Source organism: Scylla paramamosain, chromosome 8 (assembly GCF_035594125.1).
Source record: "Scylla paramamosain isolate STU-SP2022 chromosome 8, ASM3559412v1, whole genome shotgun sequence".
NCBI lineage: Eukaryota > Metazoa > Arthropoda > Malacostraca > Decapoda > Portunidae > Scylla > Scylla paramamosain.
The window spans coordinates 15,642,005-15,664,687 of record NC_087158.1 but is presented as its reverse complement, the minus strand read 5'-3'; the positions used below and the strand labels follow the sequence as shown (position 1 = coordinate 15,664,687).

The window sequence follows — 22,683 nt, the reverse complement described above, 5'->3', positions numbered from 1 at the left end:
ATTAAGTGGCATTTGTGGAGAATGTGGGTCCTGCCTGGTTGGGTCACGTGGCCCAGCAGGATGACTTGCCAGCTATGCATTTTTGTTGCAGTGTTGCTTTGCTGGACCACCAGTGGGAGGTGCTATTATGGGCAGCTAATGTAAACACATCCACGCAGTCAAAGCATTTTGTATGAATGTGAACACCTGCATTCCTCGTTTCCCTGTTTGGTAAATATAAATACCCTCCTGTTTTAAAAATGGTCAAATACACTAACATATAAACCTGCATACTACCACCACACAGAGCTGCCCACCTGTAATTGTAGATCAGCGAAAGCATTGCCACGGTGCCCACCAGAACCACGGGCCGCTGGTACTTCGCGATTTGGCCCTTCCTGCAAACCAGCAATTTTGTCAAGATATCAGAACTTGGGCTAAGCTCTCCAGTATTGTTACACTACTACAACTTCCAGCGGTTTAATTCGCGACGGAAAAAAATGGAAACAGGAAGAATGATGTATAATATAACAAGCTATATCCAACATAAACACTGAATCTGTCCTTGAAAACAAAGTAGTGGCCAAGAATCAAGAGAAATACCACATAACACGGGTGTTTATACATTGTGGATTTGTGTGAGCTGCTGCCTAGCTTGCTTGAGTCCTCCCTTGCAAGTAAACAAACGGTTACATGTGCTGTGCAATAAAGTGCGACACGTGTACACAGATTTCATGGTTTATTTCTATGGATTTGACTGATTGGAACTGATATACACATCTTTTATATTTAATTATATTTTCAAACCTGTTTCTCGGTTAGTTTTGTTGTTTTCTGCAGTTTACTCAGACCATTTTATTGTTGTATCCTATATATCGGCGACTCTGAGCTCGAAAACTGCATATCTGTATTTTTTATTTATTTTTATCATGTTGTTCTTTTAGTTTTTTGGAGTGCTTTTCCATGTCATAAAATCCAGTCATTATTCGGCATCTTTCCGGCAACCCACACAACCAAAACAAACACGTGCCGCGCTGCTCGCCATGGGCCTAGTGGAGAGGAAGCTCAAGGTGTTCTACCGCAAAACCAAGAAGGGTAACATCATCAAGGTGAGCGTTATGGGTAGACGGTGATCAATGGTGTATGGTGAAGGGGGAAGGGAGAGTGTTGTGCTGAGGAAAAAGGAAGAAGGCACTCGAGGAAGTCTGTCATTTTTGTGAGTCCTCGAATATTATTTAGTATTATTATCATTATATAACATTTAATATCACAGTATAAGAAGCATGAAAGTAACTCAGTGATAGTTTGACTGCAGCAAAGGTAGGAACACAATCCATTGAGTACCCTGTGTAGGCCCAACTTGGACCGTCATCTCAACCAACTCGGACTATTCAGAAATACCAACTCCGACCATTCTGAAATACTAACTCGGACCTTTCCGAAATACTAGCTCGGACTGTTCTGAAATACTAACTCGGACCTTTAAGAAAGACCATTTTTTTTTTTTTTTTTTTTTTTTTTTTTTTTTTTTTTTTACTTGAACCATCGTTTATTCCAACTTGAACTCAAGTGAATCACTTAAATCATCTCGCCCTCAGCCCAGATTTAATTTATAGACCATGGTAAGCACATCATGGACAAATGTTTGGTATGCCTAACCATAGCACATCCCCAATAGGTGATATTACAGCTTTCTGGGCAGTTTTCCTGATTTAATAGTATATTACATAAATTGAACATGTAAGTGTAAATTACTGAACTTTATACAAATTGTGTTCTAGCATCCAGCAATTTCATCTCTTAAACATTTTACATACCTTAGTCTATATTTAGTAGTACTGTTCTTGAAGGCAAAGGATGCTGTACAATAAATTTAACAAAATACCAGGAAAAGCTTAAATAGTGATAAGTGGACTAATTACCTTTATTATAAATTGATTTAATAATTCTGCAGCAGGCATTGCTATGTGATGGCTGTAATTTTTAGCAACATAGAGATTGAGACCGACATTACAAGGGAGCAGTAAGGGAGGGTCTGGAAATAAACTGGATGTTTGCCACTTGCTCCTTTGCACAAGAAGACCATAATTGTGAAGTTCTCAATGAGCATGACTCATTGGACATCAGTGCTGACTGCTCTATTGAGAATCATCCACCTGATCAGGCACAAATGTTGGTAGAAGATAATACATATGATAAAGTATCTTTGTCTTCACAAAGATTCATACACATTTAAGAGGAAAACAAGTGCTGGTGTTCATTGGCAATGTGCAGTGCACATTAAAACTGTTGACTGTAGAATGACAATCAAGAAAGTGGACAAGTGGACAACATGTTCATCAGAGAAAGCAATGAACATTCCTACCCACCAGAATCATGCCTTGTGACCACAAGTAATGTGTCAAAGTTAATTCAAGAAGCATCAGAAATTGTGGAAGAAGTGATGCTTGAAAACATAGATTCAACCATGCCCATTGCATCACTGCTTGCCCATGTAAATCTTGCTCGACAGGCAAACAAAGTGGCAAGCTAACACACCTGTGGAGCCAGTTGACTAACCTCTGAAATTAATGAAGAGCACCTAATTTCCTTCAATACAATATAAGTGTAGGGGACAAATGTCACTTACTATTTGCAACACAAGAACAGCTTGAGTTACTTGTTGAATGAAAAACATGGTATGTTGATGGAACATTCAAAGTTGTGAGGCAGTCCTTCACACAGCTTTTTAGTATTCACATATGCAATGTGATGGTAACAAAACAAATGCCCTTTTTATTTGCTGTAATGTCTGGTAAGAGATGCAGAGACTACAAGAAAGTATTCAGTAAGACTAAAGAAATCCTAGGAAAACAATTTAAAGTTAAAGAAGTAATATTCAATTTTGAAGCAAGTGTTAAGCAGGCTATCCCAAACGTTTTCCCAGGTGTGGTTATGCATGGTTGTGCCTTTCACGGGCACAGGCAGCTTGGAGGAAAATCTATGAACTTGACCTTCAGTCTGCCTGACAATGAAACACAATTTTTAAGACAATTGCTTTCATTCCCATACGTGCCTGCTGAACATATAGAAGGACTACTTTTAAGGTGTTACAGAAAAGCAAATCACTATTAATTCTTTTAGAGTATGGAAACAATACATGGATAAGGTCTGAGATATAGCCTCCCACCAGTTGATGTGTGTTTACAAGGAGTGTCAGAACAAATAATGATGTTGAAGATTGGTACTGTGAACTTAATTTGAAGGAACGTAAAGGCCAACTTAACTTCTATTCACTCCTTACACTACTATATAATGAGGCAAGGGTCATAACACTTCGAGTGCATTTATTAAATGATGGAAAGGTACTGCAACCCCAAAAAACAAAATATGCCAAGCATCATGGACAACTTGTAAAAATTTGGGACCAATTTTCATAAGGCCATAGATCAGCTAAAAACTTACTGGAGGCAGTTTGTCATTACACTGCCATGAATGTGTGAATTGCAAATAATACCTTGGATGTGTGTATTTTATTGTTTTAAATCTTTTATATTTCAATTTTTCAGCTACTATAATTTTATTTTTATTTTCTTTAACCCTCCTTTACTTTTTTTGTAGCTGTAGGTTTGTTAATAGTTAATTGCATACAATTTTGTTGGATGTGTGAATTTTAATATTTTAAAAGCTTTGATAGTTTTATTTTTCAACTACTACATTTTAGTTTTTATTTGCTTTTTAATCTTCTTTTATGTTTTTATGTTAATAATGAAGGGCAGGCACTTTCTTGGATGCATGAATTTTATTGTTTTAAATCTTTTGTTTTTACCTTTTTTGCTATTTATTGATGTTTAAATCTTGTCTGTGTTGGTCCACTATTGTGGTGTGAGTTGGTAAATTGTGGTCAAAGTTGGTGGCAGTCCATTACAAGTAGGCAATGGTCCAGGTTTACTTGGCTGGCTTATCTACCTGTTTAAGTATCCTACTGATTCAGGCTTTAGTCATAGATATGTGTTCCTTATAAATAAGCTATATAAATTATGTAAACTCATGACCTGTTTGTTGCATTTGTGTTACATCTAAATGAATAATAAACACTTATTATAGTTGTACTATTTTGAAGTTTTTAAAATAATTTGGTTGGAAGATGCAGCAGCGACTAATGAGGGAGAGAACACCCACATCAGGGTAAGAAATCAAGGCAATGCTCTCTCTCAGTTACAATACACCCTATCTTCAGGTTGTCCGGGAGCACTACCTCCGGGATGATGTGTGGTGCGGCTACGAGGGGTGCGGGCAGTGTGAGTGTGAGAAGCCCACACTGGACATGCCAGACATCAGTGACAGCACTCTGGTCCCTGAATCTCACCTCATCATGATTGACACCAATGTGGCACTGCACCAGGTAAACAGTTCTGATGTGTTACTACAGCATTCATTAACTGTTCTATTTGTTGTTTGAATAAAGGTGCTAATTTATTTATTTATTTATCTATTTCTTTATTTGTGTATTGTTATATATATATATATATATATATATATATATATATATATATATTTTTTTTTTTTTTTTTTTTTTTTTTTTTTTTTTTTTTTTTCTTCATGAAGGGGGACATTAGTAATAGGAGACCTCTAGATAGTAATGTGAGAAAAAAAAGAAGGTTATTATCATTACTGTTGTTTTAATCATGTCCTGTAATGATGTTATAGTGTTCAGTAATATATTACCATCATCCCTGAGTTCTTTATGGTGGTAGCATTGGGAACTGCCCATGGGAAATACAGTGAAGTGCAGTGGTGAAGTCATGAAGACTCCACCCCTTGTCTGTCCACATTCACATCTCTGCCTACTTGCAGATACACATGCAGTATGCATTGTACATCTTATTACTGTGTAGTGTAACACTAGGTACTAAATTCCATTACATTATTATCATAAACTTTTCTTTAGTGTGTAAAGATGTTTAATTATTTCTTTTTTACCAAAGTGTGTAAAGATGTCTAATTATTTCTTTTTTACCAGAAGAACAATAACATAAACTAGACATTTTCTGTACTAAGTACATATACATTCAATGCAGAAAGAGTTATTAAGAATTGATAAAACATATAGAATTATGCTTAAATGGTTGTTGAAATAAATTTGATATTAAGTCTGTCCGTTCCTCATACTGACATGCTTTGTGATAGCACCATGATCTCTCTAAAATTTCTGATTAGGGCAGAGTAAACTTAGTATTGTTCAGTGCCTCAAAAACCCAATTCCTCCATCTGTCACCTCGACACAACCTTCCAGACAACTCTTCTCTCTTCTTCAATGAAACTCAACTGTCCCCCTCTTCTACACTGAACATCCTCGGTCTGTCCTTTACTTATAATCTAAACTGGAAACTTCACATTTCATCTCTAGCTAAAACAGCTTTTATGAAGTTGCCTGTTCTGAGTCATATCCACCAGTTTTTCTCACCCTCCCAGCTGCCAACTCTGTACAGGGGCCTTATCCGTCCATGTATGGAGTATGCTTCACATGTATGGAGGGGTTCCACTCATACTGTTGTTTTAGACAAGGTGGAATCAAAAGCTTTTTGTCTTAACAATTCCTCTCCTATGTGTCTTCAGCCTCTTTCTCATTACCACAGTGTTGCATTTCTTGCTATCTTCTACCACTATTTTCATGCTAACTGCTCTTCTGATCTTGCTAATTGCATGCCTCCCCTCCTACCAAGGCCTCGTTGCACAAGACCTTCTTTCTCTCATCCCTATTCTGTCTGTTTCTTTAATGCAAGAGTTAACCAGTATTAATTTCTCTGGTTAGTATTAGTATTCTCTTTCTCTGGTAAACTCTGGAACTCCCTGCCTGCTTCTGTATTTCCTCCTTCCTGTGACTTGAAGCCTTTCAAGAGGCAGGTTTCAAGACATATATCCTTCAATTTTCGATGATTCTCTTGAAATCTCCGTTGGAATTGGTGCCTAAGTGGGATTCTCTCTCTCTCTCTCTCTCTCTCTCTCTCTCTCTCTCTCTCTCTCTCTCTCTCTCTCTCTCTCTCTCTCTCTCTCTCTCTCTCTCTCTCTCTCTCTCTCTCTCTCTCTCTCTCTCCAGTTTTGTTTCCCTTGGCCAGTGACCCTCTAACATAAAAAAAACAAAAATCATTAAAAGTAAATAAAACATCTTATAGAATGATGTTTAATTGGTTATTGGGATGAGTTTCATGTTTTTCTTTTCCTCAGATTGATGTGCTCTGCGATGACTCCATAACAAATGTAATCATTCCCCAAACTGTGGTCGGGGAAGTGAGGCATCGATCACTCCCCATTTACAAGAGACTCAGAGACCTCATTGAGACGTCAGCCAAGAAGTTTTATGTCTTTACTAATGAACATCACAGGTAACTACACCTTCCACTTAAGTATTTAATAATAAATAATATTTTTTACTGATACTCAAGTTAATTTCATTTAGCTTCTTAGTTGCAGTATAATTTGCAGTTTTGAAAAAAGTTAATTATTTATTCATTTTGCATTCTCTTTACTCGACTTGCAGCTTCTATCTTCTTTGGAGGATACGGATTGCTGTACTTTGTGGTGTGGTTATATTTTTGCCTTAAAAATTTAAGTTGTTAGATATTTAGCAAAGTTGTCTTTTGATCTAGAAATTATTCCTGAAAATACAATATCATTAGTTAGGTATTGGAACATAAGTCACAAAATACTCAATAAATTGTCTTTTCATCTAAAAATTTGCTCCATAGAACACTATTTCAGTCATAAGGTATTCAATAATTTAATTTTTACCCAAAGATTACACCATGATACATCTATGATTAGAATTTTAGTACAGTAAGTTGTCTTTTGATATAAAACTTGTTCCTCAAATCACTTACCTTTGTCGTACCTCCAGTGAGTGTTATGTTGAGAGGGAAGCAGAGGAGTCAGCCAATGACCGCAATGACCGAGCCATCAGAGTTGCCTGCTGGTGGTACAAGCAACACCTCCGCCTCTGCAACCAAAAGGTGATCCTCCTGACCAATGATTATGCTAACCGGGACAAGGTGCGGGCGATGGAGCTGGAGGCATATACAAGTAAGGGCACCTTTCTCTTGGTCTTATTGCTGTATAATTTAACATTTTCCCTGCAATTTGGTATGGTCTTTCCTGATTACTAACCATTCTGAGATCTTTCTTCTTGCTTCATAGGCATCTCTAAGCATTATACTGACTAAAAATTGTTAAATCTATTCTTTGAATTCCCCTTTTTTCTTTCTTGTCGATGTTTATTCAGATTTTGCTGTTTCTAGTTCTGTGAAGTGTTGCATATAGCAGTGAAAGGGTTAATATGGTATTGTGCCCCTTCATTTTCCATCATCTGATTTGCTCTTATCCATATTTGTCTTCAGCCATGATCTGTTTTCATTCATTCCATAAATTGTTAGCACCTTTAATCTAATCCACTCTCATGCCAGTTCATTTTCTTTCATAATCTATCTTCACTCACTCTCTTAATTGCTATGTACTCATATTTACTTTAATGCTTGTTTATGTTCTTTTATTATTTGATTTTATCAATTTTCTGGGTAGCCAGTTGCTGCTCTTATGTCCATTATTTTTCTTCCATAATCTTGCCTTTATTCCTTCCCTGGATAGTCACCTGAAATCAGAGCATAAGGCAATAACAGCAAAAGCTCACAAAGCACTTTTCATGCATTTCCTTTTGTTTTCTTTTTACATATTTAGGAGCACTCGTTATAATTTTTGTAGCTCTTCAGGTTTGCAAAACCTCCTTCTTGTAACCCTCAAAATGCTCCTGACTGCTTGCCATGCTAAAAGAAAGAAGAAAAATGATACTCAAGTCCTCAAGATTTTCCTGTAGCTCTAATCAAAATGTATCTGCCTGTTTCCTCTCAGCAAGGGAGTATGTGTCCAGTTTGAAGAACCGGCCTGGTCTGCTGGACATTGTGGCCAGTGGGGAGGAGGACAAGGGGGAGGACACCATCACCCAGCGCTGCCTCTACGCCCCACACTGGTCCATGGACAAGATACGCCAGTTTCTAAAGGTGACTATGCTGGGCTCTGTCTCTTTTGGTTAGGCCGAGGGATTATTGCTGTTTGCCCTGGTAATGTAATCTGAATAATGCACTTTCATTGTCTCTGAGTAGGAAGAAATTGTCATGTTATATGTACCTATTTTTAAGGTTGTGTCATACATTTACTTTTTTGTATCTATCTATCTATATATATATATAGAGAGAGAGAGAGAGAGTTTTGCAAGTCATATGGGAGAAAAAATGGGTTTCTTTTCATCATCTTTTTGTCACATTCCCTTAACAAAACATACAGGAGTTCTTACCCTTCTACTTTTATTAACTTTAGATTTTACATCAGCCTCTGTAAGTATACTTAAGGATGTAATAACGCATTTCCAGACTGGCAAAGTGCGCCAGGGTTGCCTGAAGACCTCACGGAACAACTTCCTGGAGGCCAATGTGCTGGTTGAAGGCCTGGACAAATCTGTGCTAATCCAGGGCCGCCTCAACATTAATCGTGCCCTCAATGATGACACGGTGGCGGTGGAGCTGCTGCCAGAGGACCAGTGGTGTCGGCCAGCTAACGTCATCATTGACCAGGAGAAGCAGGAGGAGGAGAATAAAGGTCAGGAATTATTGTTATCACCATCATTTCATTTAGCATCCCCATTTTCTTTTATGGGGTTGGACAGCTTGGGAGTCTCCCACTTTTTGGAGTTGTAGACTGTTTCTTAACAGGACTTATTGTTATAGTCATGAGAAGTAAGAATGATAAACAGATCATTTTCAGTCAATGTCATTAACCAAAACAAGCAGGAAGGGGAGGACATAAGTAGGGAGTCATTGTTATAGTTGTGACAGGGAAAAGTAGTGTAGAAAATTCTTTTGTTTGTAGTTTGGGATGTAGTGTCGCTAAACTCGTTGTCATAATAGGCAACTAAAAGGAGGGCTAGAAGGGAGTTTGATTACCTCCATATTTAATGAGTCATAAAAGACAACTGAAAGGGACAGGTTGAAGAGACTGAGGACCTCCTCCTTGACATGTCTGTCTGTTCCTGCACTGAAACAAGGCACAGAGAGGGAGAGCCATTTCAGTCAGTCCTCCTGAAACCTTGATATAGATAGATGCTTTATCTCAGCTATAAACCATTGAGATTAACTGATATTTTGATAGAGATCCTGTTTTTTCTGTCTGTTTAGGCTAATGAGGGTGTAAATGATGAATAACTTGTCTGGTTCAAGACAAACTTGAGGCTATTTATTGATGATGAATGATGTGCTGTGTTTGTGTTTCCCAAACAATGGGATGCCTGTCATATAACTTGAGCCTGCCTTTTAGTTCTTACGAGGTGTGTGTTTGTCTCCAGACAAGTGTGAGGAAGTCTGTGGATATTACTGACGTTGCAGGTATTTTCATTGTAATCCAGGCTTGACATGTTGTATGTGTGTTTCCAGACAAGGAGGAGGCTGATGAAGAAGCCATCAAGAAGGAGGACGACCTGCTCGCTGCTGGCCAGGGGGAAGGAGAGCTGCAGCCGACGGGTCGAGTGGTGGGCATCATCCGGCGGAAGTGGCGCCAGTACTGTGGTATCATCAAGAAAAATGAGATCACCGAGGTGAGTGAATGACGGCTCCACACAGAGGTCATTTGGATGGTGTTTTCCTGTTTTACTTTGATGTATTTTTCTTCTTTTTGCTGTATTTCTCTTTAAGTTGTGATTTCTGTCTCACTGTGTATTAATTCCTTTGCTCACTTTTCAGTTTTAGTCCAAATTTTATCTTGTGTATTTGTGTGAGAGAGTCTGCTAAGTGCCATAACAACAGGGTCATGTTTTCCAATCTTTCACTCCAGTCTCTGCGGCACTTGTTCATCCCTGCTGACAAAAAGATTCCCTTCATCCGCATTGAGACAAGGCAGCCAGACCTTCTGTATGACAAGCGGATCATTGTAGCCATCGACTCCTGGCCAAGGGACTCCAGGAACCCCAAGGTAAAACTTTCCTCTGCCTTCTACTGAAAATATTATGTCAGTAAAAGTTTCCAAATATCAATATACAGTGTGTTGAGATCATGTATTATATTAGATATGTAATGATTTTAACTATTCCTGTGCTTTCCTGTTACTGTTGTATGAATAACAAATTAAGTTTTTCTTGGTTGCTATTAGAGAGCATGTGATCATTGTCATCATCTCTCCTTATCACCACCACCACACAGAGAGCCAGGTCATGCCTCCACCAATGCCATTCAAAACTTATCCATCATTGTCACAGGGTCACTTTGTCCGGATCATTGGCCCAGTGGGAGACAAGGAGGCAGAGAATGAGGTCATCTTGCTGGAGCATGACTGTCCCCACACCAAGTTCTCTGAGGCAGTACTGAACTGCCTCCCCAAGATGCCCTGGATCATCACTGAGAAGGTGAGGAAAAATTGGTGTGAGGTGTGGAATATTATCCTCATCACAATAAGCAAGCATTTGTTTCTCTTTAATGTTGGCACATGTAAAAGAAATAATTTAGAAGTTTAAGCTGTAATGGTGCTTTTGTTGACCTCAATAAGTCAGGTCATTCCTAGCCTTCAGTATGATGGTGTGGTGTATCTATAGTGTTGCTACAATATTTTTTTTAGGATGAAGCAGAACGGAATGACCTGCGACACCTTGACATCTGTTCCGTTGATCCCATCGGCTGCACAGACATCGATGACGCACTTCACTGCAGGAAGCTGGCAAATGGAAACTTTGAGGTCAGCTTTAATCCAAAGAATTTTTCTCATGGATTACACACCAGAACCTATTTTGAAATAATCAGAATTTACTTTATGCCTGTCTCAATTGATTCTAATTACATTTGTATACAGGTACATATATAAGTTCTTTCTGTGTTGAAATTCTCTCTCTCTCTCTCTCTCTCTCTCTCTCTCTCTCTCTCTCTCTCTCTCTCTCTCTCTCTCTCTCTCTCTCTCTCTCTCTCTCTCTCTCTCTCTCTCTCTCTCTCTCTCTCTCTCTCTCTCTCTCTCTCTCTCCTCTACTCAGTCTCCATTTCCATTAAGATGATAACATGGACTAAACATGGTTGGCACTTTACTGGCAGGTGGGTGTGCACATTGCCGACGTGTCTCACTTCATCCGGCCCAACACAGCCTTGGACAAGGAGGCACAGAACCGCAGCACCACGGTGTACCTCACTACGCGTCGCATTGACATGGTGCCTGGTGAGTGCACGCTGGCCCCACAGTATACTTTGTGATGCCTTCTGCCAAAACAAAGAATTAGTGTGTAGAGTTACTGAGTACTAACAATCTTTCATCCCTTTCACTGGTAAACTCTGGAACTCCCTCCTGCTTCTGTATTTCTCCCTTCCTATGACTTTAATTCTTTTGAGAGGGAGGTCTCAATACACTTCTCCACCTTTGGATAAGCCTTTTGGCCCTTTTTCACTAAGGCACCTCAGTGGACCTTTTTTTTTTAATAATTTTTTGTTGCCCTTGCCCAGTACCCTTCTTACATTAATAAAAAGTTGATGTGGAGTGTGCCATTTGTACAGATCTTTTTTCTTCTGTATTGCAGACCTCCTCAGCAGCAATCTATGTTCTCTCCGTGGAAACGTGGACAGATTTGCCTTCTCCGTCATCTGGGAAGTGTCTCCAAAGGCAGAGGTTTTGTCCTTCAAGTATGTGTTGGTCATTCTGGTCTTTCTTTTACTTGTAGGAATTTATATCATGATTTCCTTGTTTTGTTAGATGTATAGAATAGAGTAAATAATTTCTCTCTCTCTCTCTCTCTCTCTCTCTCTCTCTCTCTCTCTCTCTCTCTCTCTCTCTCTCTCTCTCTCTCTCTCTCTCTCTCTCTCTCTCTCTCTCTCTCTCTCTCTCTCTCTCTCTCTCTCTCTCTCTCTCTCTCTCTCTCTCTCTCTCTCTCTCTCTTCACTTCACTTCACTTCACTTCTAAGGAGCAACAGCTAATTCCTCCTTTTACTTGTCAACATCTCTCAAGGTTCTGCAAGTCAATCATCAGGTCTCGGGGAGAAATGAGCTATGAACAAGCACAGCAACGAATTGATGATCCAAACATGCAGGATGACCTGACAAACTCACTCAGAAACCTAAACATGTTGGCCAAGCAACTGAAAAAGAAGAGAATAGATGCTGGGTGAGTCATCCACTGAAACACTGAATTCACTTGAGTTATGGAAAGACAAATCAAAATGAACTTGAAATATGTGATCTGGTGATGTGGTTATCTCATTTAGCTCACAACATAGAAATTCAGGATTCAAAGTCATCAATAGGTAGTGACAAGCTGGCTTCCTTTCTTGCTACATCTTTAAAAGTTGTGATTGTTTTTTTTTGTGCAGGAGAGGAAGGCCAGCAATTCTACCTTCTTGTGTGTGTATATTTGTGTGATGTCATGTAGGAGCTGAAAGCTAGTCATTGTACACCCAATTGTGTGTGCACAAAATTAGTCTACTAATATGCCTGTGTTCCTAAAGCTCAGAAATTATCCACATCACACAACAAGTGATAGTCAGGCAGTGTCTGCCAAAACTTGTTTTCATACCTTTTCAAATATCAGTCTTAATAGGATGTTGAGACATTATGATTGATGTGTTAGAAAGCTGAAAAATGGGAACATTTCTAAAGCTGGTTATCAGTGAAATGATTGATCACATTGACAAGTATTACACTTGAAGAGTTTTTGGGTGACACAAGGGTTGTATTGCAGGGCCCTGGTACTAGCCAGCATGGAGGTGAAGTTCCACGTTGATCCTGACACAGACACAGTGGTGGACATTGTGGCCAAGCAGCACCTGGAGACCATGAGCATGGTGGAGGAGTTCATGTTGCTGGCCAATGTCACTGCAGCAGAATGCACTCTCAAGGTGAGGGTGCCTCATGATACCATGGTCTTACTGTGCAGTCTCATTATATTAAGTGTACATACCAATGACAGTGACTTGGTATTCCCATTTAATTTGCTAAGGCCAATCAGTTTCCAAGATACACACATTGTATATTTAAACTAATACATTCCTGTATGTGCAGCACTTCCCAGATTGTGCCTTGCTGCGTCGTCACCCAGCTCCTCCACACTCCAACTTTGAGCCTCTCCTGCTGTCTGCCAAAAGTCAGGTGAGTCATCAACATTCTCCAGCCCATAGGCATTCTGCAATAAACTGTACATTCCTCATCCCCAAATGTTTCTCTCCCTTTTAGTTTTTCCTCTTACAGTTTAGAAGTATTCAGTGGGGATATCAGTATTTGACAAATTCTACTGAATTTTAAAGTTTGTTGTAAAACTGAAATCATGATGTAATCCTCTTTTTGGTCACATTTTTCAGTGATATAGTCTTCAGCTTATTCTAAATAAAGGATGATTTTAGTGCTGTAAATAAGACTCATTGATTGGAGCTTGGCACAATGCAACACTTTTCACAGGACATTGAGTTGGACGTCAGCAGCAACAAAGCCTTGGCCGAGAGTCTGAACAGTGTGACACGGGACAACAATCCTTTCTTCAACAGCATGCTGCGCATCATGACCACACGGTGCATGATGCAAGCACTCTACTTCTGCTCCGGCACTCTTGAACCTGCTGAGTACAACCATTATGGCTTGGCCACACCCACGTACACTCACTTCACTTCGCCCATCAGAAGGCACGGCTCACATAACATATTTTATGTCCATGCATTCATAGCACTTGGTCTCATGTAGTCCATGTGTATATTATCCAGCATTGTTTAACTTTTTTCCATTCATGTGGGACAATTATAGGGAGCTTTATAGCTGAATATGGGACTGAATATTTCAGATAAATTATTAGAAATGTTTTCCTCAACCTTATATTCTATAGCTTATTGTGTAATGATTTGTTATGACTCCCAACTCCCTCAGGTATGCCGACATCATCGTGCACAGACTGCTTGCAGTGATCATTGAAGCTGATCGAACATACCCAGACCTGCTCAACCCCAAAAAACTGGCAGACCTCAGCCAACACATCAACTACCGGCACAAGATGGCCCAGTATGCCGGCAGAGGTTCAGCAGTCATCACAGCAATTGTAAGGGTGTTTATTGTATATCAATCCTAATTAACTTTGCCTACATATTTGCCACTACGAAGGAAGGCCACAGGTGAAGATTAATGTAAGAAGCAGTAGGTTGTTAAATCATGATACTAGAAAACAGTGCAGTAGTGTTGTGCAAATGATTGCAGATTTCCACTGTTTCAGGCATCACTACGAGGAAAAACTTCTGAATTTGATGCTTACGTGTTGATGCTCCACAAAAATGCAATTCAAGTTTTAGTCCCAACCATTGGACAGCAGCTGACTCTGTACTTGGATAAGAGAGAAAAGAAGAAGGAAGAGAAGACAAAGCCCACCAAGGGAGCAGAGCCAATGGAGGTGGATGAGACACCTGCACCACAGTTTGAGTTCAATGAAAAGGTAGTGACAACCTTATTGTCTTTAGTGACAATGAGGCTTATGGTCTTGGAATTTTGCTCCTCTTCTTTATGCCTTTTATTTTATTGGTAAAATCTCTACCACTACAGTTGTATAAATGTATTATGTAAAATTGTTCCTACAACCCTCCCTTGCAGAAGTTTTCCACAAGACATCAAAGGTGTGACTTGTTTTTTGTGTTTTGCAGGAGCTGTTTGTTAAGTGTGGTTCTGTCATCATCCGTCCATTTGACCACCTCAAGATCCAGGTGACTGTTGACACTTCAGATGTACAGCACCAACGTGTTGTGTCCAAATTGATTGAGCCAGTCATCCCAGGCTTCTCTGTTCCTCCTTTGAAAAGAGAAAGTAGTGAATCCAAGGAGACTACTTCCAAGAAAAGAAAAAAATAGTCTTTAAGATCAGGAGTGTTTGGCAAGTACAAATCCTATATCTGAATGTTATTGTGAAAAGTGAGAGCTTGCAAGCTGGTGTAATGCTCACGAAGGCTTTGGAGAAGGAAGTAAATGTTTTATACTACTGTTGCATCATGGTATTATTGATATCATTCCATAGGATCATCATCATCATCTTGAGCTCACTCCCTATGTGATGCATAGATTAGCTTGCTCTCATCACAACATTCAAGTTGTGGCAAGTTGGGGATTTTTCAGGCTGGTTTCCTTTTCCTCTACAACCTCTCTTCATCTAGAGGATGTATTTTTAACCTTATTAAGTATGAACATCAAACAAGCAGACTTACTTTTTTCTGTGTATGTGTACAGAAAATTGCTGGGTACATGCTCATTATTCCCATCAGTCTGCGAGGTACAAATACATGACCTACATTCATATTCATACAATAAAGTTTCATGTGAAAAAAAAAAAAACAGTCCAAACACCCCCATCTGAGACAGAATTTAGAACCCACATCTTTATAAGCTAAACATTTTGAGCTCTACATAGCCAGGTCAGTAAATAGGTGAAGAGATAGGAAGTTGTTATATTGTCAAGGTAAATCAAATGATCATTGCTGAGGGGAGACTTTTTATATAGGGAATATATTTCTGACAGCTCTTAACTATGATGCACAGAATAAGAAATGCAATAAATGAATGACTTATCAGAAGTACTATATCAAACACAGCCTGTATGACAATAAATTAAAATATTTACACCCAGAGGTTATATCACACATAAATGTTCTAGTAAATTATATTTACAGTCAGGAGTGATATCACACAAAATGTTGGAACCCTCAGTTGATGCTCCACACAGGGAGGCTTCAGTGTGCCTGTACTTTCTAGTACACTCATGGTCATGCTTACCATTACTTGGGAGTCTGTATATAAAGTACCAGCATTCTGCAACTCTTTCTCTGATGCACTCGTTATAGGATATTGATACCTTTAAACAGTGATTGTTCAAGAAAACATGTAGTCTGAATGGCTTGGCAGGAATCACTGATTTGAAAATTATATGAATTATTTCTTACCTAGAGCAGAATCATTAGTTGTGATGGTATACAGCTCCTCTCACTGATGAAGTCCTCCTCTCAAACTGATGAAGTCCATGCCAAGAATCCCACAGCTCAGTGAGTGGCTGGAGCAAGGTGACTAGGCAGGTCCTCCACATTTTCCTTTATTGATGTGCAGGTTGGTTAGTGGTGTAGACTTATTTTACAGGACTATCTTGTGTAAACACCATTCACCTTGCACTTACAATCACAGACAGCAGCACAGCGCTGTGTATTTTGTATGTAGTTGTTATACAGTGAAATGGGAGAGGAGCTGATTTATTCTCTCTCTCTCTCTCTCTCTCTCTCTCTCTGAGGATGGGCACATTCTTCAGGTAGTAAGAGAAATGGAGATAGAGTGACATAAGGGGAGAGAGAGAGAGAGAGACTCCCCTCTCAATGTAATTTAATTGCCGACAGAGACCACTGCTTATCTTATGACACTGATCACTGCAACTCACCATCTGTGTGTTTGTGTGTGTGTGTCAGGACACATTCATATGAGACCAGACACTTAATTTATACATGATCTTCCTTCATTGTAATACAAGTTGTGTACAATAAAGTCAATACTGTTTCTTATGGTAGACCAAATGCTACCTTAATACTTATTGAAGTACCACCATGGGAAGAGACACTGCCTTGGCCTTGACATGGTATGGAGGGACCAGAAAGGACTGAAGAAATACATGTGTGTACTTTGTGGCTGATTGTCCATAATCATTTCTGTTTTAACCTATGTACAGGTGACTGTTTAACTCTCATGATTCACAAATTATGAATTGTAATGCTGTTGGCAAAACTAGAGCTTGCTATTCCTTTTTAATCTTGCTTTCCTTTTTAGCATCCTCTCTGATGATGAAGAACAGCTCAGCCAAGCCCACAATGACCGCTGCTATAGTAGCCACCAAAGCTCTCACACCATAGTCTGGAGTGGCCATGCCCACTCCTATAAAAATGGCAAAAAATGTGCCAACAACAGACAGAAGATACTGCATCCCAGAAATAATGTGCTGATTAACAGTTCTGATGTCTTTTCCAATTTCCCCAAGACCTAAATTTTCCCTTTGATATGTGGCATCTACTGATCTAGTCATATTTTTGTATTCCCGGTTCTCCTGCTCAAAGCGGAGCCTCTGGACACGAGCCTCCAGTTCTGGGCTACGGGGCGGAGGTTCATATTTAGGCAAGATGATCTGACTCTCCGAGAGGAGCTTGTGGATCCTCTCTGGCTTGTTACTTTCTCTGATTTTGGTGTGGCACCATTCCACTTCTTCAGTGGTTAACTTTATCTCCTTGTCAGTGTCTTCTTCAGCCACTAATTTTTCCCTAATGCTCTTGGGAGTGTCTTCACCTTCTTTAAACTCAAACAAAATTTCCTTAAATCTTGGCGATGGGATAACAGAAATATGGTCATCCATGGCAGGCATGTTTTGTAAAGTGTTAAAAAAAAGTTGTGAAACTGAAACTAAGCTAAAAATAAATAGCACACAGGTCAGGTCTTAAACACATCCAGCACGACTCTCTAGCTGCTGAAACCGAGCCCTCATAGCCTTCTCCTTCTCTTGGTAAGTTTCCTCAAGCACCTTCAGTTTCTCCTGCACATCCTGTTGAACATTGGCAAGTCTTGCAGTTCGTTCACCCCTCTTCTTAACAAGCAGCTCTTCCTGTAAACATGAACACTTTAAAATAAATATGCAGATAAATATAATGCTTTGAGGTTACAGAAACAATAAATCAGCAATAAAGTTTGCATCAGCAATAGCAATAGCACTTACAGAGATGAATTTTGTCTCTGTGTCAAGGGTGTCTTCACACATGTGGAGAGCAACCTGAATGTCCGCTATTGTCCGTGGAAGATTGTCGTCTGAAGAGCCAACTATCTTCTCAATCTAGAAAAAGGTTTGAATATTTTAGTCTCAACAAATCTTTGGTACAATAATCTTCTGTCTGGAAAATTTGAATAATTTCAATTCTTAAAAATTCTCCCGCAAGATAACATGGTCAATAAGAGTAGTAATGACACCACCTGTCAGTTACAAGCACTCACCTGGCCTTCCTTGATTTCAGTGATGAGTTCCAAGGAGCGAAACAGATGCTCCACTTCTCGGTCACCTCGCTTCTCCTGAAACAAAATTCACCTTGTACTTCTGCATGAAACAAGGATCTGTCCATTAAAACTACACATTTTTCTGTGCACCAAAATTCATCACTAGAAAAGAGAGAAAGAGAGCAGCATTTCACATACTGTGCATCTTTTATATCATACTCACCACACATTCCCTTTCCTCTTCCTCACCATGACATATTCATCAATTTACAAAATAAAACATCTGTTTTTTATATGTTCTGATTTTTTATCAAGGTCAAAACATTTTTTTTCTAGTATTGTCACATCCTTCATTTTTCAAAAGTCGTGCATATGTATTCTGCACACTAGCTCAGCTTATATGAGTGCCTCTGTGGCCTGAGTGAGGGGGAGCACCTAAACAGAAATCCAGTTACACAACCTGGTTGTAATGGTGAGTCTCATTCCTGACAGTCTCTGTCTGAAGTCACAATGTGAAATCTGAACTTCAACTACCATAATCTACTGCAATTTTTCTTTGGCCAGACACTAAGAGTGCCATATCAATCACACTTTATATAGTGAAATTCAGAAAACTCTTCCATTACTTTGTTCTCCATATTATCACTGATTGGCAGGTCTTGGCTCAACACCTGCAGACATTGAGATAATAACAACATTTCTAGTACACAATGCAATGAAGATCACCTTTGCTTCCAAAATGTTTGTGTGTATGTATTTGTGGTAAAATTTCATTAGAATGGTGCACTCTGTAGTGTCCATGCATCATCACAAAACAAGGAAAGATGACTAAGGACTATGCTCCAAGGGTCTCATGCCTACTTAACAACTTCTATGCACCAAAGAGCCACAAAGTATGTATTATGGAAAAATTTTACTGTACCACATGAATTGTGACCATGCAAACTGGTCACACTCTAAAGGTGAGTTACATGGCAGAGGGACACAAGAGTTAAGTCAAAATGGAAGATGTGGGACACAGTTCTTATGAGTAAGTCACTGACAGCAGAACCTTATATAAGGGAATCACTCTGGCATAACAATCACTAACAGAAAAGAATGCACAATTTGTAGACAACCTGTATTTCATAGACTTTCAGTAATTAGTGTCACCATCCTCAGTGGGAAGAAGAGCAACATTCTCTACCCACTGATGAGTGTGCAGCAATCACTAGAACTGAATGAAATTAACTTTGTCAACTTTGTCTTCTCCAGCATGACCTTTGCTAGGGAGGCACAGAAGCACGAGACAGTTGCAGGTCCAAAAATGATGGGGCAGGTCACATCAGCTGGACGGGGGCCAGGCAACAATTCACAGGGATGCCACTGAGTCATGCACTGGTATCACAAAGGCAATGCTGTGGTCATTACTTCATGCTGGGCAACATGCAGGCAAGCATCAAATGGCCAAGAGCACATGTGATACACAGAGTACATTCTGTCTCTGTGCTGGATATAAAGCTTACCTCAAATTCCTTTTTAAAAAACTCAATTTCCCCCTTGAGAAATGGCCGGTGATCAAATAACCTAGAGAACACCTCATTTACATCTGAAACACAAGACATAAAGAGGATCAGTCACTCTGACCTCCATCACTACACTACTTGCCTTAATCTTCCAAACTCCATTACCACTCAAAACACACCAGTCATGATGTTTCCTTTGGCTTTATTCAGCAACAGAGAACAAATAGTTATGTGCATCAAAAGTTGTGCTGCAGGCTTTAGATCAATGAGTAAATTATAAAGAACAGAGGTGTATTATTGTCACTGGCTGTGGCAATATAAGTTACATATTAAGTTTTTTTTCATAATCAATGGACATTTTCATTAACTAATCAATTTTTTGGCAAGTTTCTAAAACATTAGCAAGCTAAAAAATCTAAAGGAAAATATTTGTTGGTCAGGCTTGCCTGAATCCACTCTCACTGTTCTCTTGTAGACGTAAATAGAAATGGGGTGCATATCTGTCAGCACTATAAGCCATCTATGCACTTTAATGAACAAGAAGTATATGTACAATTTAAAGATTTTTTGGGAAATTAATTGACACCACAGAGTAAGTATTAACTCCAGAGACTATATATTTCCACAATCATAACCCTCTGAGGAGGGATAAGAGATTACAGTACTTATCTCACCAATTTACCACCAAGATGACCAGTAAAGGCTATTTTCAATGAGGCCAGGTTTGTGATGGATACAAGTGAATTTGGTAACAAATTCCAAATGAAGACATCTAGTACTGAAGTATCTTTTATGTAGTTCTAGTTGCCACTGTACATATGAACAATTTTAGATTGATGACATGTTCCAGTATGAAGCAGTTGTAAAAAAAGATTATCAGAAGTCATAGAAGAATGACCATGAAAAATTATCCAGTTTTTCATCAGAACATGTTTTAGTAATCTACTCTGAAGAGAACACAAGTCAAGTGCCCTTAGTTGATCAGAATAATTCCAATTTTCAAAACACTTTTTTGTCCATTTACAATAAACAGATTCTAGCAATTGAATATCAAGACTATACCTAGCCTGTATTCCACAGAGCAAAATACTACTTCACTATAGGTTGAATATGTGATACCTGCATATGTACAGTGCAGGAGAATCACAAACAAATGTTCACAGTTAACAGTGGATCTTAGTAACCTACAAAACAAACCTGTAGCTTTATGTACTATATTTGCAACATGCTGATATAATTTAACTGCAGTGTCAACCAGAACTCCAATGTCAGTCATTGAGTTCCTCATAGGAAAAGAGGAGCTATTTATAGTATACTGTTCTGTATGATTAATAATGTCCCACAGTACTGGCTTCCTGCTAAAATGGAGCAATACACACTATGTATTCACTGACAATCCACAAGATTTAGAAACATAAGCTGATGTATCAATATGGGTTTAACAAGTAATCTTATCATCAATAATGCTTCTATCAGCACCTATCTACCTTTGCTTTGATGTACAATTAGGAAATATTTTGACAGGAGAATTACCATAATGAATAAGGTACCTTGTTAACATATACCAAGAAAAGAAGTGGACTCAGAACTGAACCTTGAGGGACCCCACTCAAGACAGCTTGTGCACTCCTTGGCTGACAATTCACCACAACACACATCACATAAAAAATTTCCTTAATCCACTTAAAAAGATTATCCATTATCCCCAGATCCCAGATTATATAATCTGGTGATCAAAAAAAGACACTGAACATCAAACACTATAGAGAAAATAAAGTGAATCACATCACTGTTCACTCCCTCCACCCCAACACCACTGTCCTGTCACCTCCCTTGCCTCTTTGTTCACTGGGAAAAGAATAAAAGACATATCAAATAGTAATAACGCAAGTATTTCCATCAGAGGTGCTTGGTTTAGCTTAGATTCAATCAGTTCATTAATTCAACTTCTAATCCCTTAAATGTGTAGTTCACAATAATTTTTTTTTAAATCATATTTTTGCCTAGAAATTAAGTCATTAAAACTGGTATGCTAGAATTATTTTCATAACACCCAAAAAAGGCAAATGTTGCATGAGGTTGCAATTTAACTTTACAGGCCAAAAATACTACGACATGAAGGTTGCAACAAACACAGCCCAAATCAGAAGTTCCAAGGTATAGCCATTGTAACAACACCCTTTCACCCTTCTAAGTCAATGTTTCCTTGAGTGTGTGCGTGTGTATGTCTGAGCTCTCCAGAGATTTCCTTCTAATTATTCATCTCTGTGGTTCTGTGAACCACCAGACCAGCCACCTGCACCAGGACACACCAGCCACCACCACAACACCCTGCCAGAAATTATCAGACACAATAGAGCGAGATGAAACTACCGGAAAAGGCAAAAGCCACCTTCACCTTCGTCATTAAGATATGGAATTACCAAGTCACAAAAGAGGTTTTTTTTTTTTTTTTCTCCCGCCCCGCCATGCCCAGCGAGCGTTTGACAGCTGAAGCCTGCCCAGCACACCCACAGCTCAGCCTGCCTCTGTGCCCTGCTGCCGCGACACCCCAGCTTCACCAGTGCAATATAGAGTTCATCTTTTCTCTATGCCGACATTAGTCCGGTCTCAACCTCTGTCTACTCTCTGGTTAGGAAATTATTGAGAAAAAATACGGACAGCCTCTCACTCACCGCTCGCTGCCGCCGCCATATTGTTTACAGCCGCGTCTGTGTGTGTGGTTCACCTCGTACTCAGCCTGCTTCTCTTATTTCTGCATTAGGCAGGCAAACAATAAACATGAGTGAAGAAAACATAAAATTCAAGTTTCGAATTCTTAATTTTATCTATGTAATAGTACATTATATTACGTTATTTGGTATATAATGTTTAGTTTATGAAGCTCAAGTCAGGTTCATTACACAGTTTCGGTGGGTTCTTTCAATCACATGATTCACGATAAAATTTAAGAATAATGATGATTGTGAGTATGTCATCAGTCTATCAGTGTACTAAACTGCTGTCAGTACAAAAAGGTGAATAATTCAAATAACACACACACACACACACACACACACACACACACACCAAGGAAGATATAAAATTATGTAGAATCCTTGGATTGCACTGCATAGATGTATAAAATCATGTATATATGCATGTGTATTAATTTATTGATGTATTCATAGATTGCCGTTTCAGGA

The 22,683-nt window shown here is 39.1% G+C and overlaps 3 protein-coding genes across 3 annotated transcripts; 1 reads left to right on the top strand and 2 right to left on the bottom strand.

Moving 5' to 3' along the window:
- Positions 1 to 928: 928 nt before the first annotated feature.
- LOC135102852 (exosome complex exonuclease RRP44-like) lies at positions 929 to 14,973 on the top strand. The gene is made up of 19 exons (XM_064008435.1): positions 929 to 1,088; positions 4,199 to 4,363; positions 6,187 to 6,344; positions 6,857 to 7,038; positions 7,861 to 8,009; positions 8,379 to 8,604; positions 9,435 to 9,595; positions 9,832 to 9,969; positions 10,253 to 10,399; positions 10,609 to 10,725; positions 11,073 to 11,193; positions 11,549 to 11,651; positions 11,975 to 12,130; positions 12,704 to 12,860; positions 13,024 to 13,110; positions 13,417 to 13,637; positions 13,876 to 14,044; positions 14,216 to 14,431; positions 14,637 to 14,973. Exons 1-19 carry the CDS (start codon positions 1,023 to 1,025, stop codon positions 14,838 to 14,840), a joined length of 2,943 nt encoding a protein of 980 aa, XP_063864505.1. The 5' UTR covers positions 929 to 1,022; the 3' UTR covers positions 14,841 to 14,973.
- A 484-nt stretch (positions 14,974 to 15,457) lies between these two features.
- LOC135102857 (transmembrane protein 199-like) lies at positions 15,458 to 17,373 on the bottom strand. The gene has a single exon (XM_064008448.1). The coding sequence runs from the start codon at positions 17,371 to 17,373 to the stop codon at positions 16,756 to 16,758; it is 618 nt and encodes a 205-aa protein (XP_063864518.1). The 3' UTR covers positions 15,458 to 16,755.
- On the bottom strand, positions 15,458 to 22,238 carry LOC135102858 (biogenesis of lysosome-related organelles complex 1 subunit 5-like). The gene is made up of 5 exons (XM_064008449.1): positions 22,174 to 22,238; positions 19,499 to 19,581; positions 17,994 to 18,068; positions 17,722 to 17,835; positions 15,458 to 17,610 (listed from the first exon to the last, which is right to left on the bottom strand). The coding sequence occupies exons 1-5, from the start codon at positions 22,190 to 22,192 to the stop codon at positions 17,446 to 17,448; spliced, it is 456 nt and encodes a 151-aa protein (XP_063864519.1). The 5' UTR covers positions 22,193 to 22,238; the 3' UTR covers positions 15,458 to 17,445.
- Between the last annotated feature and the right edge of the window lie 445 nt (positions 22,239 to 22,683).

Coding starts and splice junctions, on each gene's coding strand:
- LOC135102858 (XM_064008449.1), bottom strand. Junction 18,069..19,498: donor TTTTTAAAAAGGAATTTGAG/GTAAGCTTTATA, acceptor ATTTTGTTTCAG/GAGAAGCGAGGTGACCGAGA. Junction 17,611..17,721: donor CAGAGACAAAATTCATCTCT/GTAAGTGCTATT, acceptor TCATGTTTACAG/GAAGAGCTGCTTGTTAAGAA.
- LOC135102852 (XM_064008435.1), top strand. CDS start 1,023: ATGGGCCTAGTGGAGAGGAAGCTCAAGGTGTTCTACCGCAAAACCAAG. Junction 9,970..10,252: donor GGGACTCCAGGAACCCCAAG/GTAAAACTTTCC, acceptor TCATTGTCACAG/GGTCACTTTGTCCGGATCAT. Junction 13,111..13,416: donor TGCTGTCTGCCAAAAGTCAG/GTGAGTCATCAA, acceptor CACTTTTCACAG/GACATTGAGTTGGACGTCAG.
- LOC135102857 (XM_064008448.1), bottom strand. CDS start 17,373: ATGCCTGCCATGGATGACCATATTTCTGTTATCCCATCGCCAAGATTT.